Source organism: Sebastes umbrosus, chromosome 8 (genome assembly GCF_015220745.1).
Source record: "Sebastes umbrosus isolate fSebUmb1 chromosome 8, fSebUmb1.pri, whole genome shotgun sequence".
Lineage (NCBI taxonomy): Eukaryota > Metazoa > Chordata > Actinopteri > Perciformes > Sebastidae > Sebastes > Sebastes umbrosus.
This window is the reverse complement of record NC_051276.1, coordinates 18726938-18750534: the sequence shown is the minus strand read 5'-3', so window position 1 is coordinate 18750534 and position 23597 is coordinate 18726938. Positions and strand designations below refer to the sequence as shown.

The 23597-nt window shown below is 43.1% G+C and overlaps 1 protein-coding gene across 8 annotated transcripts in view; it reads right to left on the bottom strand.

Moving 5' to 3' along the window:
• The window catches only part of LOC119493153 (ultraviolet-B receptor UVR8-like), a 321000-nt gene that overhangs the window by 266011 nt on the left and 31392 nt on the right, over nt 1-23597 (bottom strand). For 7 of the 8 annotated variants that reach the window (XM_037778276.1, XM_037778274.1, XM_037778278.1 and 4 more), the window contains 2 exons: nt 4532-4574; nt 1977-2211 (listed from right to left, as the gene is read on the bottom strand). In XM_037778276.1, the coding sequence (XP_037634204.1) occupies nt 1977-2211; nt 4532-4574 (278 nt within the window). The remainder of the gene's footprint in view (nt 1-1976; nt 2212-4531; nt 4575-23597) is intronic. The other variant, XM_037778279.1, reaches the window with a different exon arrangement.

Genomic DNA, 23597 nt, shown 5'->3' with positions numbered 1-23597 from the left:
AGGTGAGGGCTGGGTGCAGTCATGCAGATCCCAGTGGCCTTTATCAGGGAGGAGAGGTGAGAGGTTTGGCCCCTGGGACTCAATACTGCTGCCAGGTGGCTGGGTACTTTCTGCCCCCCCTACCCCACCCCATCCCCACCCAGTGTGAAGCCAGTCTCATATGAACTCTTACGCCTTTCTTCTGGGAATTTGTCTTATGTTACTGCTGGAACAAGGCCAAAGCAACAACAGATAACAAGAAAACAGCATCCGGATTATAAAAAAAAAACAGCAACTGAACACTTCACTGTGATGGTAAGGCAAAAAAATAATGGCTGATAATACTGCTTTTAAAAGTAAACCATTTGTTGGTAGTTAAGATTTTAAAGGCTGGATGGGCGATCTTGAGAAACTAGCAAGCTTACAGTAGATTTTGAAAACTGATCCAGCTGAAAAAACAAGTCCAGTGTTGCCAACTCTTTTACAATCAAAGTAGCTAGCAGCACTAGCTCCAAAAGTGTTAAATCTAGAGAGAAAGTCGCCAAGTCGGCAACACTGACAGTCCGTCGTTTCAGGCCTCCCTCCAATGCCACGCCCCCACTATTTACGAGCATAAACATATCATAATGAACGTGAACAACGAACAAGGCTATTGTTAGTACAGCTTGTGGAAGACTCCGGTGACGAGCAATGAGTGCACGGGCTGAGTGCATGTGGGTAGACAGGGGCGAATGAAATGATTGGATGGGCTTATTACAGTCCTGACAGCCACAGATATCTGATTTTTTTTGTCAGAGCATTTGATTTATTGATTGCTTTTGGGATGTAAGAATTTCAACTAACATAACAAAAAAAAAATCTAAAATCTTTACCAACCCTACCTTTAAGGTCATTTAATCCATAGGAAACAGAGACAAATCAGATATCACTGACTGACTGAGCAGGTTAGAAGCTATTTCAGAAGACTTTCATAGTAAGCTTCTCCGTACTGACTTCAGCACAGGAGAAATGGAAAGTGATGAAAACAGGTAACGATATTTGGGCGAGAGTGGACTGAAATACTGCCACAGAGCCTCTTCCTCTTTTCTAATCCATCCATCCATTACAATACGTGGGCGTAAAAAACTGAAAGACGTAATGTATAACAATGCACTAATGTCACTGCAAGAGACTGGGAAAATCTGTCGGAAATATAATATATCCAGTACACATGCGCACAGAGGCGCATGCCCATATATCAAGTGTTGAGTGGCAATCATTCACCTAGACACTGTCACATTAAATGGGCTTATTTTGCATGAGAAGGAAAAGGGAGCGACGGGCTGCAGCGAGCAAAAGAGGGACTGAGGGACTGAATCAAATGATATGAGTAGGCAAAATTAAGCTCCAATGCAAGTGGAACACTTCACAAGAGAGCCAATTTCAATTCCACAGCACTTAATTTAGGATTTGTATGGTTCAGCAGCATGCTACTGTATGGTAAGCCATGTAAGGACAGAGATAGAGAGAGACAACCAGCAAAGAGCCATCCAGGCCCTCGAGATATCCATCACACAGGCCTGCCTCCATCGGTCTCTCTCTCTCTCTCTCTCTCTCTCTCTCTCTCTCTCTCTCTCTCTCTCTCTCTCTCTCTCTCTCTCTCTCTCTCTCTCTCTCTCTCTCTCTCTCTCTCTCTCTCTCTCTCTCTCTCTCTCTCTCTCTCTCTCTCTCTCTCTCTCTCTCTCTCTCTCTCTCTCTCTCTCTCTCTCTCTCTCTCTCTCTCTCTCTCAAAACAATGAATTAAAAACTAATGATGTTCTACTGTAGAGATTATGTAGATGTTTTAAGGGGACATTAGAAGATCACATTGGTTTTAATGTGATGAGTGCACATATTGTGAGTTTTGTGTTGTTTGTGTGCGTCATGCTGCATGAAGAGTTTTAACTCAAACTCTTAGCATTTGAGATTTTCAAAAGGTACCAGTATTAATCAGGTATCTAATTTTGATATCCTCATACCTGGTGGTCTTTGAAGTCGAGCCTCTGGACGTCATAACCGAGCTGGGCGTAAAAGTTGTTTCCAAAACTGTAAGCCTGCCCGGCTTCAGTCCATATGAAGGAGTGTCTGCTTCCACAGGTCACACCGACTATGTCGACGACATCCACATCTGCGTCGCTCCCTTTAACGTTCAGTTCCCGTGGCAACTTAACCTGGACAGGCTGGTCCTTTACTGCCCTCTCTCCATCACCCAGCCTGAAACAAAAAGCAGACAAAACATACAGTTTGAAGCTTTATTCTGTTTCATGTAAATGAAATAATAAGGCTTAGCTTTAAGAGAACGTTTTCAACTTTCTGTGGAATCATGTAGTGAAAGTGGTACCGTTTTACAAAATGTTGTTTAAATTAATAATTCAAAGCAAACTAATTAAAGACTAACAAAATTAGTTGTTAATGTTTCGCGTGTAATGCATAAAAATGAAACATCAATTTAAATCATTTTTGTGTGATAAACAAACAAGTAAAAAAAGTCACTTTAATGTAATGATTAGGGCTGTCAAAGTTAACGAGATAATAACGTGTTAACGCAAATTAGATTTTTAGGTTGTATGGGCTCAGTCTTAAAGCCAGAGTGAAGACTGGCATCACATGAAACTAGAAAAAACCTAAGGAATTCATTGGTACCAACCATGTCATACTAGCTTGTTGTGAAGGAGGCGCAATAACGTTCCAAAATTAGGCTAAATTTTGATGAGGAAAAACAGGTATGGCCATTTTCAAAGGGGTCCCTTGACCTCTGACCTCAAGATATGTGAATGTAAATGGGTTCTATGGATACCAACGAGTCTCCCCTTTACAGACATGCCCACTTTATGATAATCACATGCAGTTTGGGGCAAGTCATAGTCAAGTCAGCACACTGAAACACTGACAGCTGGTGTTGCCTGTTGGGCTGCAGTTTGCCACGTTATGATTTGAACATATTTTTTATTTCTTTTATGCTAAATGCAGAACCTGTGAGGGTTTCTGGATAATATTTGTCATTGTCTTGTGTTGTTAATTGATTTCCAACAATAAATATATACATATATTTGCATAAAGCAAGCATATTTGCCCACTCCTATGTTGATAATAGTATTAAATACTTGACAAATCTCCCTTTAAGGTCCATTTTGAACACATAAAAAATGTTCAATTAATCGTGATTAAATATTTTAATCGATTGAATAATAATATAAGATGAGATTTTGGTAGTTATCAGTCTTTAGTGTACAGCACCACAACAATACTGTGGTGTTGTCTTATAGACAAGAGTCATTCATAGTGTCTAACAAGCATATTTCGGTGAGGTCAGTTTTATGTTCCTAGGGAAGAAATAATAACTGAACCCAACTCAATTTGTAGCTGTACAAGTGACTTTACATAGGCCTTGGCTGAGAGTTGTGTTTCTGCCTCCGTGTCCCCAGTGTGAGTGAACAAAGAACATCCAAGACCCCTTTTCAAGATGAGCTGGTCAAACGCAGCCCCAGCACCCCTGTGACCCGTGAGCTCCCAGCAGCTTCAAACAGAGCTCTGCTGTTTGCTTCTCGATAAAATGCTCCTCTTTGTATTTGTTTCCCTGAGCCAGCGTCATAACCTGCGATGCCCCGGCCATATCTGCTAGTTTGCGGCATGTCTGGGAAAAATAACAAACAGTCTTCTCCATTATTTCCACAAACGGGGAACGAAAGGTCCTCGCCCGCCATCCCCACGAGAGCCTGTATTGATTACAACAATGCTTCAAACTCAAGACAAGACCACTCTGGGGTCACTGCTATTTCCATCAGAAAGTTTGCCAGTTTAAATTTACACAGCTCCCTCATACTCTTCTCCTCTCTCGCCTCCAGTGAGACACACGGGAGAGCTGAGGAGTTTTCAGATATCAGAGTGCCAGTTGTGTAACAGAGATGCTCACCCTTTGCTCTGCAAGTGGGTGTTGCAGAGCTCCAACTATAGGCTCCTCCAACTATAAGCTCCCCACTAGAGAGCCTCGACCTGCTTAGAGGGGTCAAAGCATCATGAGAGAAGAGACAGAATGAGACAGACGCAGAGATGGAGAGCGAGAGAGGGAGAATAAGGGACAATGGGAGATGATGAGAGAGTGAGAAGTGATGCCTTTGTTTCTTTTATGTATTTCTCTGAGGGTCTGCAGTGCTGCTGTTTGAGTACTTGAGGGCCACTGAATCACCGCAGCCCCCGGGCCCTTAGATGTCATTACAGCCCAGACTGGCTTCTGGCTGGAGAAGTTTTAACAAGGAAGCTCATCAGGAGGAAAACAACTTGTGTATAACTATGTCTGTTTGTTTGTTTGTCTGTCTGCCAGAGTGTCTTTCTGCAGTTTAATATACAGCTGAATGACCTTTGGGTGGAATAAAACCGACAAAGGATAGTTGAACTTTTATGGACACCTGAGCGGTCCCCTAAAGTAAAGTGAAGGCAGTAAAAGTCTGAACAGTGCTGTTACACCAAGAATTGGGGGAATAAGCATTGCTCACATGCACATTTACATGTTTTTTTACTTCTAAAATTCACTTACTGTCCACTGGTGCCATTTCCCCATGCAAAGATCTTGTTGTCCACTGTGGAGAAAAGGAAAAAGACAATTTTAACATAAGACACGTTGACCGAAATGGATGAACAATACTCTGAAATACTTTCTAAGTATGGACCATCTTTGAAAGGGTGTGGGGGTTATGGTTGTGAGAATTTCAAAGTGGTAATCTTCAAAAGCTGCAGATGTTTCACAGTAACAGCTTAGGTTGTGTGTTTTCCCTTTTGTCCTCAAGTGTAGAGTGAGCGGTGCCGTGTCAGTGGGTGGACCCTTCCCCGCTGTGTGAAGTTTGATTAATACAGCCTCGACAGAGAGTTCAGAGACTGGGGCCACCTCTCACACACCCTGCTGTAAAATAATGAGCCTTCAGCGGGAAGGAATAATATACATGGGAGGGGAGAGACACTTCTTTAGTCTAAGTCCGAGCTGAATATATTCAAATGAAATGAGCAGAGCAGGCCATCCTAACTGATTAGACTTGTCTCAAAGAAGCCTATATATTTCTCCTTCTATGTACATGTATTTAACTGTCACCTCTCTGCTCTAACAATCCAACATGGCACTGATCCATTTGCATATTGTTTCTATAAATACCTGAACCGCTACCTGTTCCTGCAGTGATTTCCAGTCATGTTGGAACACAGACAAGCCTTATTGGTCTTATGGGAACTCAAACGCCACAGGGGTAACAGCCAATAGCAACGGACTTTACTCATCAAGCCAGCCGAGTCCTCATACATTATAGAGTAGGCTATATGATTTACCTAAGCTTGTCAAAAGAGAAAAATTATCAGGCAAATGCGGGGTAATAAATTGTAATCCGTGCTGCATATGTTTGACTCGTGACCCTTGGCATTTTAAGGGTTGGGTTGTGAGAAAGAGTTGTAGCAAAATGTGTGAAAGGAAATAACATGAAAGGTGAACTACCACTTGGAAACTTTAGGGAAAATGTGCAAAACAGGTCATTGATTTTTATGAGAAGTACAGCATGTTTCGAGGGGCTTATACTAAATGTTATCACAGATGTTAGTAGTATTCGCTCATACTATAATACCATAAATTATATATTATATACTAATGTTGACAGTGCAAATGCTTGGTAATTACTAGAAAGCAAATACAAGATATGAAGGTTCTTTAGAGATCAATTAACTTGCAAGTTTAAAATACATCTGCAAAATTCATATCTGAACACTTTACAGAAAGCTGGTAAAAAAAGAAAAAAGGCTTTAATAGGCTGCCACCGCAGCCATCACACCACCGTCGACACTTGTTTTCCAGCTGTAAGCTGCTCCATTAACATTACCTGTTGTTATATCAGACTTCTAAATCAAGCAATTCCTTGTATTTAAATTAAGGCTGTCAAAGTTAATGAGATAACGCATTAACGCAAATTTGTTTTAACGGCACTAATTTCTTTAACGCATTAATGCAACTTGAGGTTTTTAGGTTGTAGCAGGCTCAGTTTTAAGCTAGAGTGAAGATACTGGTATCATATGGAATTAGACTAAACCTAGAGAATCCATTGGTACCAACCGAGTCATACTAGCTTGTAGGTAAGGAGGCTAAATAACGCTCCAAACTTACGCAACATTTTGGCGAGGAAAAACTGACATGGCCATTTTCAAAGTCCCTTGACCTCTGACCTCAAGATATGTGAATGAAAATGGGTTCTATGGGTACCCACGAGTCTCCCCTTTAAAGACATGCCCACTTTATGATAATCGCATGCAGTTCGGGGCAAGTCATAGTCAAGTCAGCACACTGACACACTGACAGCTGTTGTTGCCTGTTGGGCTTGAGTTTGCCATGTTATGATTTGAGCATATTTGTTATGCTAAATGCAGTACCTGTGAGGGTTTCTGGACACTATTTGTCATTGTTTTGTGTTGTTAATTGATTTACAATTATAAATATATACATACATTTGCATAAAGCAAGTATATTCGCCCACTCCCATGTTGATAGGAGTATTAAATACTTGTCAAATCTCCCTTTAAGGTTCATTTTGAACAGATGAAAAATGTACAATTAATCGAAATGGACAATCATGCGATTAATTGTGATTAAAAACTTTAATCGATTGACAGCCCTAATTTATATTAGTTATATTTCTTTTTTTATTCAATTTATTCACTTTTCTAGTGTGAAAATACTATATATTCTAACTATAGGGTGGATTTACTGTAGTATGTACTGTGCAATTACTAAATCCTAATAATCTTGTGTCACTATTTATGTAAGTGTGTGTGTATTCATGAAGTACTTTAAATTGTTTTGATACCATGAGCATATTGCAGCAAAGCATGCATGAACTACTGTATTTACAGAATATTCTAGTAAGCTTTGATTTGCTTTACTACAGATCCAACACACAATGCAACGCAATAAACACAAGAAATGGTAACTTCAGCTTCAGCTTGGGGGCTCCACAAAGAAACACCACTAATAAAGTGCTCCTGAACATACAGCTCACTGGACCAACCACATTCATTATGAGCTACTGCTAATTACCAGTCTGTATGTACAGTTTGTCCGGTCGACAAACAAACATACCATAATAAAAGCATATCCATTAAAGGACCATGCGTTTAAACACAGAAATCCTTAAATACATCAGCGCAGCATATGGCATCGCTGCTAAAATCAGCGTTGCGTGGCTGACTGCGGGGCGACGGTTAGAGCTGTTACTGTCATGCATAAAGAATGCAGAGACTGCAAAGGAGTCCAGGATTTAAGTTTACTTTTACAAGCATAAGAACTCTCGCTGGAATAATGAAATAAAGATGAGAATGAAAATGCAATGGGAATAAAGACTGTAGCTGCTCCAGAGTTTTATTTTCTTGTTTTGTATTTTTTTGTTTTCTTTTGTTCTTGTACTTTGTTTTCTTGTTTTTGTTTTCTTTTGCTCCTTTAACTCTTGAGAATTGTTATGTGGGAGTATGATAAATAGCAGTGCTTAGAGTGAGTAGAACCAAAACACAAAAAATATTGGCAGCCGTAGGTCTGCTCCAACACTCCAAGCACACAAGCACATTATTAACGGTATCTTTGTTAGCACCAGGCTCGGGTCAAACAGCCCACAACAATAAATAGCATTTATAGCTTAAGATATTTTTTTGTTTTATATTACAAAAGTGCAAAATGGGTGGGAAATAAAAACTGCAGTTGACTGCTGCAAAGTTTACTGTAGAGTCAAAGTTGAGTATTTGGTTAAAAGTCTTTCTTAAGACGGATTACCATCCTGACACATGCACAATGTTTTATCCAATCAGGTTCAAACAAAGGCTAAGAATAACTTTACAAGTATTAGTTGCTCCAGGTCTTCATAGTTTATATATGTGGCCATTAATGTGCATTTATCTGAGTATCCAGATGCATCACTTCACCCTGATACCCCCTCACTTTGTATCTTTGAGTCCTCTGTTATCCTCAGAGTGGCAGATGTTTCTACCCCCCTCCAACACACCCACCCACCCAGTTCTCTCTCTCTCTGCGGCAAGGGCAGCGGCTGGCGCGGGGGCACAGAGGCCGACAGCGGTGCATCAGGCTGACGTACAGAACTGATGGGCAGGGCTGAAAGCTGGCAGTGTGGCAGGTTGAGTGTTCGCCCTCCTTTGCCCCCCACTAGCCCCCTGCTAGCCCCTGCTGCTCTGCACCATACCCAGGCACCAGCATCCCAGCGGCTGGTGGCCCATTGCTTTGCTCCCCCATAAAAATAGCCCATCCCATTATTCTTCTGCCTCCCCGGGGGCCACAAGGTCTCCAGCATCATTACCAGGACTAAGGATCTGACTCTGCCGCCACCACTTGGCACTCTCCCCCTCCTCTCCCCTCACTCCTCTAATTATAGGTCAAGCACTCTTTTTGTAAATTATAAAACCTTTGTTCTTATCAAGAAAACGGAACGGGAAGGAAAGATACCATGGAAGGAAGAGGAGCAAGGAAGAAGAGAAAGTAGATGAAGAAAAAGGAGGGAAAATGGTGTAAAAATTAGAAAGGGGGGGAAAAATTTTCAATTATAAAACCAAGCTAATTTGGTATGACCAGCGACTGTCATGCATGGTGACGGAGCTCCATTATGCAGTCATTTGAGCTCTTTCAAATTAGTTATGTTAATGTCCTGCGTGTGAATGTAACACTTGGATGGGACAAGATTTCAGCAATTAATTTCTACAGTCAGCGGAGAGACAAGCAAATTTATTTTCCCCCTCTCAGGGAATTGGTGGCGGAGGGAGTGAGGAGGGGAGAGAGCATTCTGGAGCAGGGAACAAGCTAAACACAAGACCTAAATAAAGCCTGAACAATGGGAGCCAATGCCTCCTCATTCATTCAATTGACAATGTTTTGCAGCTTAAACCTGTTTTATTAATTATGTTTGACATTTCCTTAATTAGTTTCATTTACACCAAATCAATCCCTGCTGCTGTACAGCGTCATTTATCATTTTAAAAAATTTGCATAGCCAGTGCTGACTTTTTCTACTTAATTATACATTAAAAGTGTCAGCCGCGCTTGCTGCCTGGCATTATCTGAGGCAGAAAGGTTTGTGGCTGGACGGGGGTGGCATTAATCATCAGGGCGGGCGCGGGCAAGGGGTGCTCCCGGTCGCCAGCGGGAGAGCCGAGCGGGGCTTCTCATTTTCGAAGCTTGATGCTTCCGGGGCCACGGTGACCTCAGTGACCTACGGGGAGAGGCAGACAAATCAACGACCTCCAGCCCCAAAAACAACTACAGCTTGTTTATAAACCACGGTGAGTGGAAGGAGGGAGCGTAACCGGGAAAAGAAAAAGCTGGAGGATGTGTAGCCCAATCGAAAACACACGTTGAGGAGACAACAGCATATGTACAGGTATTAAAGGGATGTTTAGATCACACAGATTCCCACTCAGCTGTCATCAGTAAATTCATCATTAAAAGCTACGTTTTTTCAGCATATGCAAGTAATGATTTTCAGGAAAAACAAGTAGTACAGGAAACCAAATTCCAACAAAATGTAAAATTACTTTTTGAAATAATACCAGCTTTTGTTGTCCCAAGTTACAAATCAATAGCAACAACCGTATTTATTCCACTATTTCTACAACAGCAACACTGTTGGCTGAGTCAACTGGCTGAGTATGGCTATTACTTTCCCTTCGGCAAGTTTGTGAACACAGAGCGAACTGACAGCTCAAACACCTGGCAAGCTCACTCTTGAGTAAATCTTCTGAGTGTTGAGGTGAACATGGCTTTACAAATCGCCCCATTCAGGAACCGAGACAGAAATTGGCAGGTAGGCAGAGCCGTGGTGTCAGGAGTGAAAATTACTCTGAAATGCGGAGCACAGCGAGAGGCTGAGTGAGTGAGTCTCTGAATGGCGAAAGCTATGGGTGTCACTGTGTACTATGTTCACATGGGAAATCAAACAAGTATATTTTGGAGGTGAGTCAACACTTTTGTCCTTTGGAAAATGAAAATATTTGATGTCAATTTGAATTCAGAATGGCCTCAGGTATTGCCATATACAAAGAAAAGTGTAGTGCGTATCAGGATGCGGTACCTGCTCATACACAAGTGAACCGATTACTCTCTCAGTAGTAGAATACCTTGTAGTAGTTAAAATCCAGCCTCTATGTAATTAAATAGATGCCATAACATGTGCAGTGAGCTGCTTGAGATGTAATCAATGAGAGGGAAACACATCCTGAATCCGGAGCATGAAAAAAAAAAAAACCCGTCCCAAGCCACTGATTTCTCAAAAAGTCCCCTGAATGAGCTGTATCAAGATGTAAAGAGGAGGCTGTAGCCATGGCTTTGCTTGCAACGTCCTTCAAGGGCAACACAAAAGAGAGGCGGGCAACAAAGAACCTGATGAAGTGACTAATGCCCTGGCATGCCCCAACAGGAGCGGCAGGGGGGCGGCCAGAGGCGGCTACATGTGCACGCCTCACTGCCCCGTCTGGCCCCAGCCGAAGCACTAACTATACTCCCAGGGTCATTAGATTAAGAAATGCAAAACCAGGAGCAATACCTCTAATTGCAGCAGGCCAGATCAATACTGAAGTAGAAAAAGAAGAATAGGGAAAAAGTTACCCTTACTGACAGGGGACTGTTTAAGAATTAATTCCTAAAATGTGGGGGATGGAGAGTATCAAACATCGTTATTCTAGAAAGTTCCTAATCAGCATATTAATGGTGGCACATTGACTGCAGAAGTTTCTATTATTTCAAAGTAAAGTAGTTGAAATAAGCCACTGACTCTTTTCACTCAAAAATAATATTATAATTCATATAAGTGATCACTCTAAAAACTAGAACTTTCCTTTCTCTAACAGCCCCCCCCTCCCCAAACATCGCCATCAATTCCCCGACCAAAAGTACCCCTTTAAATGCAAAACATTTCCGCTATCAAGGATTATGCTTCCTTTCAGGATATATGAAAAACCCTTTGTGAAAATATGATGATGAATTCATAGGCCTAAAACTCTGGGGTAGTTTTTACATCGGCGCAAAAAACGCAGGGAGGGGAGGAGAAAAATCACCTATTTGGATGGCATACATTACCATTACTCTTGTATTGTGTCTCCACTTTTCATAATGACGGGGATAAGTGTCCTGCTCCGAATGCGTATCCGCTGACAATGGAGGCAGACATTACTTGGTTAAAAGCTCAGGGTCCTGTGGGTAAAGAGGCCCAGAGAATAAAGAGTATCCGTCATGGCTAACGAGCTATAAGGATAGCACATTGCCTTTATAAATCACTAGATCTTGCTGTTTATTTAAATTCATTGGTGCCTCATTATAACTGAGCTATGCACCTTTAGGTCCGAGTTGATTAGGAGTGCCATAGCTCAAAATGGCTTTTAATTCAGTGAAACGTAGCTCTGACCTTGGTGCCGCAACCCTGACTAAAACACGCAGCGACTCCCACATTAATAATGATGCTACCTTTACTGGGCCGCGGAGCCGCGCCGCTGCTACTTAAAATATGTATTATTAGTTACTAGCGACGGCACATTTATCACACCAAATTACCCTTCGGTGTAAAACTGCTTAATTCTGGGTCCCTGTACCCCTCTGCACTATTACCTGCTCTTTAGAAAGGCCTGGAATTAAATGTGGGGATGAAATGTCAGGGTAATGGGGAAGAGGATGCGGGTCGATGGGATGCACACTTGATCATTCCCTAGTGGCCTTCTCCACATCCAAACGATATAGTGAATGTGTCTTCCTCATAAAGGAAGTTCCATTGCGCCTTGCTTTGTGGACCTTTAAAGATGTAAATGAAGGGTGCTTCTTTGAAATATACTTTACAGTGTTCATTAAAATTACATGCAAAACATTATCCACTCCATGTGGGGCTTGAATGAGAACTTTATACTCTAGTTATCAAGATTTCATGAAAAATTGATCTCATAAACAGAAACTTTGGATGAGCAAAGAACACTGAAACAAACATAAACTTATTATTCACTAAGGCATTTCAGCAGACAGACACTCCAGCACCTTGGGTGCACATACAACTCATAAACAGGCATCTATGCACACACAAACACGCACACACATCTACCTCCAGCCTATTATAGTTAGAGACAGGAAACCGGCCTGCAGCCACTAAACACTTGTCATTGTTCATCCCGCGTGTGCCCACCAGAGACTGATTACTTTGACCAATCGGCTAAATGATTAGATCAATTAGGTACTTTGGAGTAAGCATCAACAGTGGCTTGCCGCAGCTTCAAGACCTGTGGGACTTGGCCCATCAGAACCGCCTCATTAGGTCTCTGGACTCAACCCAAAACCACACCACAAAGACAAAGATAGTGGACCAGAGGAGAGGAAGACAGTGGGGAGAAGAGAGGCGGAGAGAAGACTAAACTTCAATAGGTGAATTAGATGCATTCCTACAGTAAAGCACCTCTGGGATCAATTGTGTTTATGTGGTGCAACATCTCAAAAACATGTAAAAACAATACAAAGCGATCTAACAGATACATAAGTGGGAGTATTTTGAGTGTTAGCCATATAATCCATTGTTATGAGACCGATGGGAATGCACTGGTATACAGAATTTCCTCTCTCTAAGGATGACATCAAACAGTCCAGTAATAATTTAGATTACCAGGGACAACACTACGTGGGGTTTACAGAGGAACACAGACAGTGCTGGCATAAACACATTCCTCATATCAAACACAGCCGTATAGTACATAAATATATGCACAATACATTAATGGTTCCTGCTCATCTGAGCAAGTGGCAAGGCTGGAGCAGCGGGGGAAAAGAGACGTTACACACGTTCCATCAGATGTCGAATCAATTAGTCACGACCATCTTCCAGAGTCAGAAATAACCACTCGTCCTCCAGTCTCCAGGGGCCAGGGATAGGCCCGGGCAACAGAGGAAAGATGGGAAAGGATCCAGAGACCCAAAGGGGGGTAAAGAGGAGGAAAATGAGAGAAAAGGAGAAAAGGGGATAAATAATGCTGTCTGTTCTATACTGTACAGACTAGCGTCTCTATTTCCGCTGGATTTCCATACATACAGACTATTCTGCTCTCTTAGCAGAAGTGCTTTGCATATCAGAGGGCACTCATTTTGCAAGCTGCAAACACTCCGGTCATTAACATGTGATGACATTATCTTCCTAATCGCACTACAGAGGGTCTCCTCCATAATGTATACAACACAACTGTAGCACCGAACCCTTTTTGACAGTATCATGGTTTTCATTGGGCTGCTGTTTGTGTCTTTTTCCTCACCACAAAGCCTTTAATCTTTTAATCTGAAGCATAAAGCGAGTGTATACAGCGCAGAGATCATGTGACCACTTTGCTAAAAGGTAAAGAGACATGATTATTCTGTGTAAAGCAGAAGCACAATGGAGATCCTTTCCCCGCAGGCTAAAAATAATTTAATCTGTCATGTAGGTGCACAAATAACAGCCTTACACCTGAATAGCACCCATTATTACTGGGCTTCTGAAGTTGGGAACAGATAAATCTGTTTCTCCTCATCCGTGCTGTGGTATAGAGAGGAGAAGCTGTTGTGTCTGCTCAGATTTTCCTTCTCGCTTTGGTAATCTCTCTGAACCGCCAGATTGGAGCAATTTGCGTTGAATGGAAGAGTGTACAGACTGAATGAAATCATCTCAAATACTTTTATCAAAATCTATGTTGTAAACTACAAAATGTTTTATCTGCAATGTACTGATGTATCGTTATAGTTTACTTTTAAAGCTGTTTCTCACCAGTGCGATGCGAAAATGCGGTGCGGGAACACAGAAAATTTGCATGCGAATGTTCTACATGACAACTACCATGTTCCATTTTCGTCAATGAGGCCAAATGAGTTTCCGCCTAAATAGTATCAGTGTCCACTCCACTCAACAAAAACCTATCCCGACAGAGAATGTCTAAGGGGCTAACGTTAACTACACAATACATAAACTAATCGGTTGTGTTCCGTGACCAACATAAAACATTAGCAAGTGCCTATCAGCTACATTACCATCTTCATCATATCCCAGCTGCTGGGTAACCTCATGCCTTATTATATTGTCTTTTATTTGGTTGTTTAGGTAGTAGTGTTTGTTGTATATTATTGGGTGCTGGGAAGGAGATGGCCCACTGTTATTCTGAAACACCAATAATCCGAAATAAATTTACAATTGGATCCAAAAAAAACATTTGTCCGACAGTCTGTTACCCCGAAAACAAACGTCCATTGTTCTAAGGCCCTGAAAATACACACTCTCCGTGCAACAAACAGAAACACGTGGCTAATTATTATGCAGAATGACAGCGATCAGTTGGAATAAAAATGATTTCATTGGTCAAAAATATATTTCGGCAGAGATCGAGGTCCGTCCGAGTATTCTTTCCCCCTCACAAATGTTCCTCAGGGGTCTGCAAGCATTCATAAGAACCCGCAGAATCGTTTTTTATAAATTTCCATGCACATTTTTGGGACAAAAATCCGTGCTTGGTGTGAAACAGCTTTCAGGATTATGGTTGACAAACAGTACAGTTCTGCTGCATGAAACAAGAGCTCCACAAACAGCCACTATAAAATAGACTCCTCATTTTCACATTGCAAGGCAACTGAAAGTGCTGGAAGTAACATTATTCACAGCCCCTCTCTTTTTTAAAGTTCCAATGGTGAAATCTGTCTAATAAGGCAAAGACAGGTGGGCCCCTCCGTACGCAGCACCAACCAACCCTCTGGGTGTAAGTGTTGTTGTTTGCACACGGCCTCAACCCCTGGAGGCAGCGAGGAAAAAGACAGAGAGAAACTAGCAACAGAGAGACAGAGACAGAGAGGGGCATCCCACAATCCCCTCTGATTCTGCCTGTTATTTTTCCCAGGTTGCGGCGAACGCTCCTCGTTGGTAGGGGTTGGCAGCGGAGCATCGGCAAGAGGCGTCAGAACGCTCCGGTCCCCGCTCTGATTCCGCCACATTAGATGGCGTGTGTTTGTGCCCTAGGGATCGCAGCGCCTCAGCCTGTGTTTGGGGTACTTTGTCAGATGACTCAGTGTGTGTGATTTATGAGCTCTGGAAAGGTTGCATTTCCAGCACGCGTGGACGTCCGCATGGTAAATGGAGAAATTCTGAATTTATTAACATACAATGAATGATGATTAATGTTTTGGTATAGATCATGCTCTCTTTTCAGATGTCTCAGTGTGGGGGTGATATATGCAGCAATAAAATGATATGTATGTACTCAAAAGCACATTGTATGAGTGTTGAGTCCATGACTCTTTTAGACACATTCACTATGTGTCTGTGTGATGACAGTATTGGAAGGTTTCGTAGTGTTGTTCGAACTACCGTGTATCCACGGACATTTATATATTTATATACATAGCACAACAGTACTTGTTCTGCATGCATTATCCTCCATACAAAGTGAACTCTTCTATGGCACAAGCACCTTGCATAGTCAATGAGAGAACGCATAAATTAAAAACACGAAAAAACGGTGAGCAAAAGAATGCAATTTAGACCGATATCAGGATACATTTAGAGATCCATTCGTCAAAATCCCCACCATTATTAACTTTTGTATTCTACAACACATCTTGTGTCTCCCTCATCAGCTTTTTCAATATCTTCTCAAATACATTACTGCCAGTGTCGAGCGGGTATGTTCACCCTAGGCCAATTACAGCAGTGAACCGTAAAGGTAAGCCGTGCTGAAGAGGGTTTTGTCATATATTTGCCTTTGTGTCCCAGCCAGACCCCCACAGCGGTAGGTGGGAAATACAGGGAATGTCAGACATCTTTCTAATAGCAGTGACAACATAGGAATCAATATGCAGAGGCATGTTTCTGACAGGTTTTTGGTAGTACGTCTAGATGGGTGAATGTGAGTTTACCCACATGTTTGCATCTCGAAATGGTGAATCAAGGCTGACTTCTACTTATGCAATGACCTTACCATTTCACCCTTGGAATGAGGTTGAATATTGCTCTACGCTTGCATGTGAGTAAAAAAGAAGAGGTAGCCTGGGTGATCATTCCATTGTGTAGCTAAAAAAAAAAAATCAAGTGTGTGTGCGCATACCTTGATGTGGCTGTAAATATCTGCACTTTGACGTGACCGTGATGTGTGTGCGTGTTCTGTGTTTACTGCATATGTATGAATGCGAGTACAGATACAGTATACGTGAGTGTATATGCGTGTGCACATGCTTGTGGACTGACTTCATATGTATGTGGTTTGCTGTCAGAAGAAGCTGACTGGTGATGAGGGATGGAGAGAATCAGAAACACATTGGGCTGGGAATGGGGTGTGAGCCGCAGGGTCGCCCTGGCACAAAACACAACTGCCTCGCACATCATTACCCTCATCACCCTAATGCGCACAACACTTAGAGCTACAGACAGGCTTGACTCCAGAACACACATAGGCACACAAACATAAAGAACTGCGTGCTCACACGGGATACCACACACAGATGTGTAAACTCAAATGTGCCTACACACACGCAAGCAATGCGCGATTTGCTATTGTTTACTGTAGTGTAAACATCTAGAACTTTCTCTTAAGTATGAAAGTAACTGTCTGAATGTTACAAAGAAATGGAGAAAAGCAATCTCATAATATTATAGATGCCACAATTTTGACACCAAACTAACAGCAGTGTTTTCCCTACCGTTGCCCTGGGAGGGCAGCCGACCCTCCCTGAAGGAAAGAAACAATATATTTGATTTACCTAATTTACGTTCACTCGTTTCTTTCAGCTCAGTGTGTGAGTCTTTACTACGTTTTGCTGTCATTTACTGCCGCTCTAGTTTGTCTCCTCTCTTTTGATCTCTGTTTCACCGAGAGCGGGGCTTTGCACAAACACACACACACACGGATATCCATTGGCACATTTGGCCACACCGATGGCACTTTGATTCGCGTTTTTATTACCACTTTTAGCGCAACGTCATGCCGAGTCGCGCCCAAGATGGGCCATCTCCAGAGTTGGGCAAAAGCACGCCCATTCCGCCTATAACGTCTCGTAGACTTCACCTCAAACATGTGTGTGTGTTACGACTGCGAGCGATACTCAACTCATCATGTCTGTGCAGGAGACCAGAGAGAAAAACATTTTTAAAAGTCTCTGTGTGTTCAGCTCCCAGTACTTTTGCAGCTTCTAACTGAATCTCTGTGGTTTGAAGTTTAGTTTCTCTCCTGCGTCCCTGTTTGTACTTTCAGATATCTGCTTTATTTTACTATTTCATATTTCAGCTGTACAGGAGTTGTGTTAAGTTCCTGCTGATGAAAACCCAACATTTCCTGATTTTGCTGCTTCATAATAAAAACTTTTAAATAACAGAATAACGGAGGACTCTTATTGTGAAGAATTTATAGGAAATTAAATTACTTTATCTCCAAATTAGCAGAGCTTTGTTAGCGGCTATTCTTCAATAAAAACAAGTCTACTAATGCCTCCCCCCGACTCCTCCGGCGGCCCATTCACCCCCCCCAAAGCAGTCAACCTAGGGGAAACGCTGAACAGGCTGTTAGTAGGAGGTCACTGTGGTGTATAGTGACTCTCCAAAACCTATTCTTAACAAAGTAAGCAAAAGAAGGCACTTCTCCACACCCTCGGATGCTTCCCCATTCTGAAAACACTTTCAATGCATTTTGAGACTAAAAAAGATGAGAGCCATTTCAAACAGAATTGAGCTCCCCTGGGAAAAGTATACCTATTCAACTGCAGGACCTCAATAAAATCACAGTAGTTTCACACTGTAACGGATGCCTTCCTCCCTTCTTGCTGCATGAGAGGTTTTAAGAATGGTGGGATCGGGAAAGCGGTAGGGTAGAGAAAAAAAAAGAGGGAGAAAAGAGGAGAGAGCAGGAGATACGATGCAGAAGAGTGGAAGAGAGAGTTAAGCCAAGCATAAAATAACTTCAATCTAACATCCTCTCAGTGGGGCGGTAGGAGGCAAATAGCAATCCCACCAATGCTGTGTACTCAAGGGGGTTCCCCCCACCTCTCACTGACCCATAGAGAAGAGGATCATGGGAGAGCAGGGATGAGACAAACCCACTTCAATTAAGGCACGGCGACGTCTCGTCAGCGCGGCAGATGAGGTGTCAGAGAGTTCAGCCGTGGATAGATCACAGAGAAAAAAACAGTTCCTGGCTCAGCACAGTCAGGGTCTTGCATGCCTTGGACCTTTTCTTTCTGTTCCCCGTTTTGTCCCATTCCCCCTCTCTCCGCCTTTCTTTCAGTGGACATTTATAATATCAAGATTTTTTTGGGCTTTCCTGCAGGGTCGGTTTTGGCGGGGATGTCAGCAGACCCACCAGTGTTCCTTCTCACAAGCCTCTTGGATTCTGGGATAGATAAACTTCTTATCAAATTGTGCATTAGCGGCGAGCCGCCTCAACACACCTGCAAATGACATTTAAAGGTCAAAACGACATGTACGGGTGGGGAGCCTCACGCTACATATTATGGAGCATCGGGATTGCTGGAGGAAGCGGGGAGTCAAATCACAGGAATGTTTGAGAGAAAGAAAGAAACCGATGACTAAAATGAGCTGTTTCAAGGGGGTAGTCATAAAAAAAAACTGCACAGAGAACAGTGCCAAGTTGCCAGGTTGCCTTAACCACCGAGGGAAATCAACTCATCGTGCTAATAAAAAAACATGCTATTTTCGCAAAGCATCACACCATTCAAGATCCACTGCTGCAATGGGAGAAATGTGCCATCCTATCCAGAGAAAGAGATCGTCTTTAAAGTGAGAGAGGCCTGTGGTGGGGGGGGGGGAGGCGGGCACAGGAGGGGGGCACACACTGGGAGACCCCGAGATATCCGGGAGGCCACTCCTCTGCCAAGGATTTCCAGGAGATATCTCTCTCTGTGATTAGATTGACATTACCATAATATCGGCTTTGTCACCTCGCAGGCCAATTGTTAAGGAAAAGTGCCATCCGTGCCTCCTTTCCCATGGAGGCATCAAGCAGGCGAGCAGGCAGGCAGGCAGGCATCCCAAGGTATAGAAGCGGCTTTCTCCTCTCTCTTCACCCAGCACACTCCCCCACCCCCACCCCCTCCTGTGAAGCTCCGCTTGGGAGATACAAGCTGGATTTGGCTCGCATCTGTGCCTCTTCCCCAACGCTCTGCGTGGCTGCCTGGTGTCAGAGCGCCAACTCTCCCGGCCCAGCTGCACTGATTAGCACAGGCAGATTATTAGCCAGGCATCTCCTGGAAACGCTGCATACTTCTCTTTTTTTACCCTTTGTTGTTTCACTTTCAAATCATTGTGTCCCACACTGTTTACTGTATGTGCCTAATCACCCCGCTAAAAGACAAAAGTAAAGGACAGACATTAAGAAATAAGCAATTAGCCCAACACACACATATAGAAGCGAAAGTTAGCGAGTTCGGTGACGCAAATTTGTTAGTACTGCTTGTGGATACATCAGCAAAAAGTGATTCATCAGCATTGTGAAAAGAGCTCTCTCATCTTTCATGCCTTGTCTCTCTCTCTCTCTCCCCCCTCTTCCACCTCCTCCTCCACTGTCTAGCACCTGTCCTGATGCCAAGATTTCACCTCCCAAACCCCGGGACGTGGGCACCCTGCTCGCAAACTTGTGCAATGCCTTATCTGTGCCCCACACACTAACATCCAGCATCTGAGGCATCCTTCTCTCCCTGTGCCAGAAATATGCCGGCATCTCTCTCCCTCGCTCTCTCTCTCTTTCTCTCACCCCATTCTCCATCATGTTCTTTTCTCTTTCTCCCTCACTCTCTTTCTCTCTCTCTAGAGCTTTGCATTTGAAATTGAACAGACACACAGCCAATTTATCATAGGCTGACACGTGTCATGTCCAAGGCCTAACCACAGGGACTTACAGTAGGCATTGCATTTATCCCCTTTGTTGTCAGCAAGGACCAAGACAATACCAGGAGCTATTAAAAAAGGGGCAGAGAAGGAGAGAGGAAAAAGAGGTGGAGAGTGAAAGAGGTGAGAATATACCGCTAAACATCAGCCGAGATTGCATACCTCTGATGTTTACCCCTCTGAAAGGTTACAGACCCCTGCAAGGTTGAAGCCAGCACATTTTGCTAACCAACAATCAAATGTGTGGTGATGCAAGGCATCTGCGTATAACCCTGATACAAAGCCAAGACAGGCATGAGATGGATCAGGTGGAGAGTTAGCACAATATGGGATCGGACCTTTGTGCTCGGGTTCATACTGTAATTTAAATTTTAATATCACTGTGCAATACTCATGGGACTGATAGACCCATGAAAAATGTAAGGAAAAAAAGTTCTATCCAGATGCAAAACAAAACTGACTGACTGAAAAACACCTCTGGGAACACATTTAAGAATAATCTGAGATACATAAAGAAGCCTAGAAAGTTCACTCCCAGTTTCTAAGCTGCCATTTAGATGCTTTCATAAGCTGCAATAAAGAGCAGGTGAGATACTTAATGGTAATCATTCCTGAGACATGAAAGGGGACAAAACCGTTAATGTGCATCATATAAAACCCTTTCTGTTTAATCACCTTATCGCTGTATTATCGCTCCTCTCTTTGAACAGGTTCTTTAAAATAACACAAGTCCTTATCGTTATACTGCGTGGAAGAGGCAAGGAAGATGACCCTTGCTGATAATACTGTCACTACAAAGAATGTATATATTCTCCTTATGCAGACGAGGTGGAAAAGATAAAGAGAATGGGGACAGAGGCTAATGAGATGAGGGAGGGGTGTGTGTTCACGTGTGTGTGTCGGAGTCTATGTGTGTGTGTGTGTGTGTGTGTGTAATAAAGTTATGAACCACAAGGTTATTAATTGGCATCTCCCACATCCATAGGCTTACATTCATTCCACTTTAACACTATTGTATCTGGCATGAATGTTGAATAGGCTGCCTGCAGGGAATTTATATTCAACCCGATGACTCTGACTTTAACTTTAACTGGCAGACACAATGGTCAAAGAAAGTTGAAAGACAAAGTACCGTCCTCCGTCTCCTCTTACTCAAAGGCAGCGTCTACATTACAACATCATACATCTTTAGCCTGTGACGGTCTGCTCGACCAGCAGACCAGCGAAGTTAAGAGCCGCTGAGACTGTTCATTACCCAGTGGTAAGTGACCTTTTACAAACTAGCTTTGGAAGCCATTTTGGCTCTTCCAGTAATTAACAAGTGGTTATGCATGGGAGACAATTAATGGAAGGTCAAGTGTTTCCCTGCTACCCTTTTCTAGATGCCATTGGGCCCCCGACACAGAATTTGAAGTTCAGAGCCCATCAGCTCCTGTCTGGTTTTCAGAATAGTGCTTCTCACATGGGAATAAGTCACCTCTGTAGTCCGCGGTGTGAGGTAGACGCAGCCCTTTGGTTTCTGTCTAGACTTGGAGAAAAGAGAGTATAATGTGGCTCTGTGGCTAAATATCAGATATGAATCTAATAGAAGAACGGAGAGTGGATGAGACAATGAGGGGAGACCCTGGAGTCTGCCCGTTTAATGATGAGTGCCCTTACTATGTGTACACCAAGGCTTTCATATTTAGACACAGGTTGAATGATAACTGAAATAAAGGCTACGAATAGCTATTGGCTTAAGAGAGCAAAGAGATACACTCGCACATCCCGAGCTACGCCGGTACATTGTTGAATTATTCCGCTCTCACAGCCCTGTATATTTACCCTATTTTTTACTTTCATAGCGTAAAGGCTGATGTTGACTGCTATTAAATTTCCCTCGAGGGCACACTCCTTCACTCACATGCTCCTATCAAATGAGCCAACAAAGCATATCAGGGCGTCGTGTCTGTGAAACACTGCATCACCTTTGTTCACCCTTCATCAACCCTCCGCCCCCATGCTATTACCTCAGGACTATTCCCTATTCCCTGCTTAACCCTTGTCTACAGGACTGGTGTCACACAGGGCACCACTCTGCTGCTCTCCATATTCCACAGTCCCTCACCTCGACTGACATCTAACGCTCGCTTGTCGCCTCTGACGTGCACGCGTGCATACAAACGCGCTCCGGTGCACAGCCACAAACACCACCTGCATGAATACACAAACTGCAGACACACGTGCTGTAAATTGGCAACACGCGAAGCCAAATGCACACGTGGATGATTAGCCTGTGGAGGGTTTGATGTCTCCAGATCTTTGCCCCTTCGTAATAGGAGCAGAACTTGTCATCCCCACTGATCTCTGCCCCCCCCCCCCCCCCCCCCCCCGCCACCCTGTACTCCTCCCAATACACACAAGCACTGGCACACTGGTGAGCGAGTCAACAGCGGAGCAAAAGGTGGCAGGAGAGAGTGGCATCGGGAGCGTCTGTGCCAGTTGCCTGCCGATGGCACCTTTGGGATTGGTAAAGTTTGATTTGATGGCGTTCCCTGTTAATTAGGGTTTGGAGGTGACTCCTGAAATGGAAATGGGCAAAATGTTCAAAAAAAGATGTGCCAATTCCCACACCCCCTCCATCTCCACCTTCCAAAACATGTGACCCATATACTGGAGTACCTAGTGAAGAAAGTAGAACAATCAAGTCATTTGAAGTTATAGGCCACTCTGTATTTGTGTGTTCCTGCCAGCGTAGGCAGGGCAGTTCAGTCAGACAACTAATGTGAAATAGGCTAAAGCATGTATGTGAACAAAGTCAACAACAAATAAGAGAACAAAGCAGAGAATGTTCCTTCTTTAATTAATTGTGCATACATATTTGTTCAAGCAACTCAATTTACATGTCAAGTAACACTGTCCCCTGCTGGTCTGGAGAAGTGCTACATGTGCAAAAAAAAGGTTCATAGTTATACATAGTTCTGCCTTTTCCTCTTTAATGCAAAGAAGTAGAGTAGGAGGTGAGATAGGAAAAGCAAGAAAGACCGAGAGAAAGAGAAAAAAATAAGGAAACAAAGAAAGAAAAGCAGCACCTCATTTGTAACTTGTCAACTCTGATATTTGATCGCAGTGAGGAAGAGGGTCAGGAGATGCCTCATATCTCTTACACAGAACTGCTCGCCCTACCTCTACCCCCCTGTTGCAAGGCCCTTTTACTGCAGTGTGGGACTCTTAAACACATACAGTGCACAGTGGCCCGGCTATTTCTGATTTACTGTGTGCGTGCCGTCCTCCATTTTATTTTACAGCTGGCTGGGATGCCGCTGCAGGAGGATACTGCAAAAAGCCCAAGGTCAGGCCACACAGCCACTGAGATGAGACACACACTGATAATAACGCATACACATCATGTTCTCTCTTTACACTGACCGTCCGACATTAGTGGCTATTTTACTCCGTTCCTATCAGACTGCAGGTTGCCTCCATCAACTGTCCTCTGCCTTTTTCCAGCACAGCATTTAGTTTTTTCACTTTTATTGCCATTTCTGTATATTTCTTTTTAAGTTTTCCTTTACTGTAAATTATCTTTGCCGCATTACATTCTTGTATCAATCCAGAATAGCTAGTAAGAACAAAGAAAAATAAAGAAATAGTGATATGTTTATTCAGGTTTATCAGATGATCTGTACGCATATAGTGAAATTACGGCACGCTAGGGTGAGAGGTGAAGAA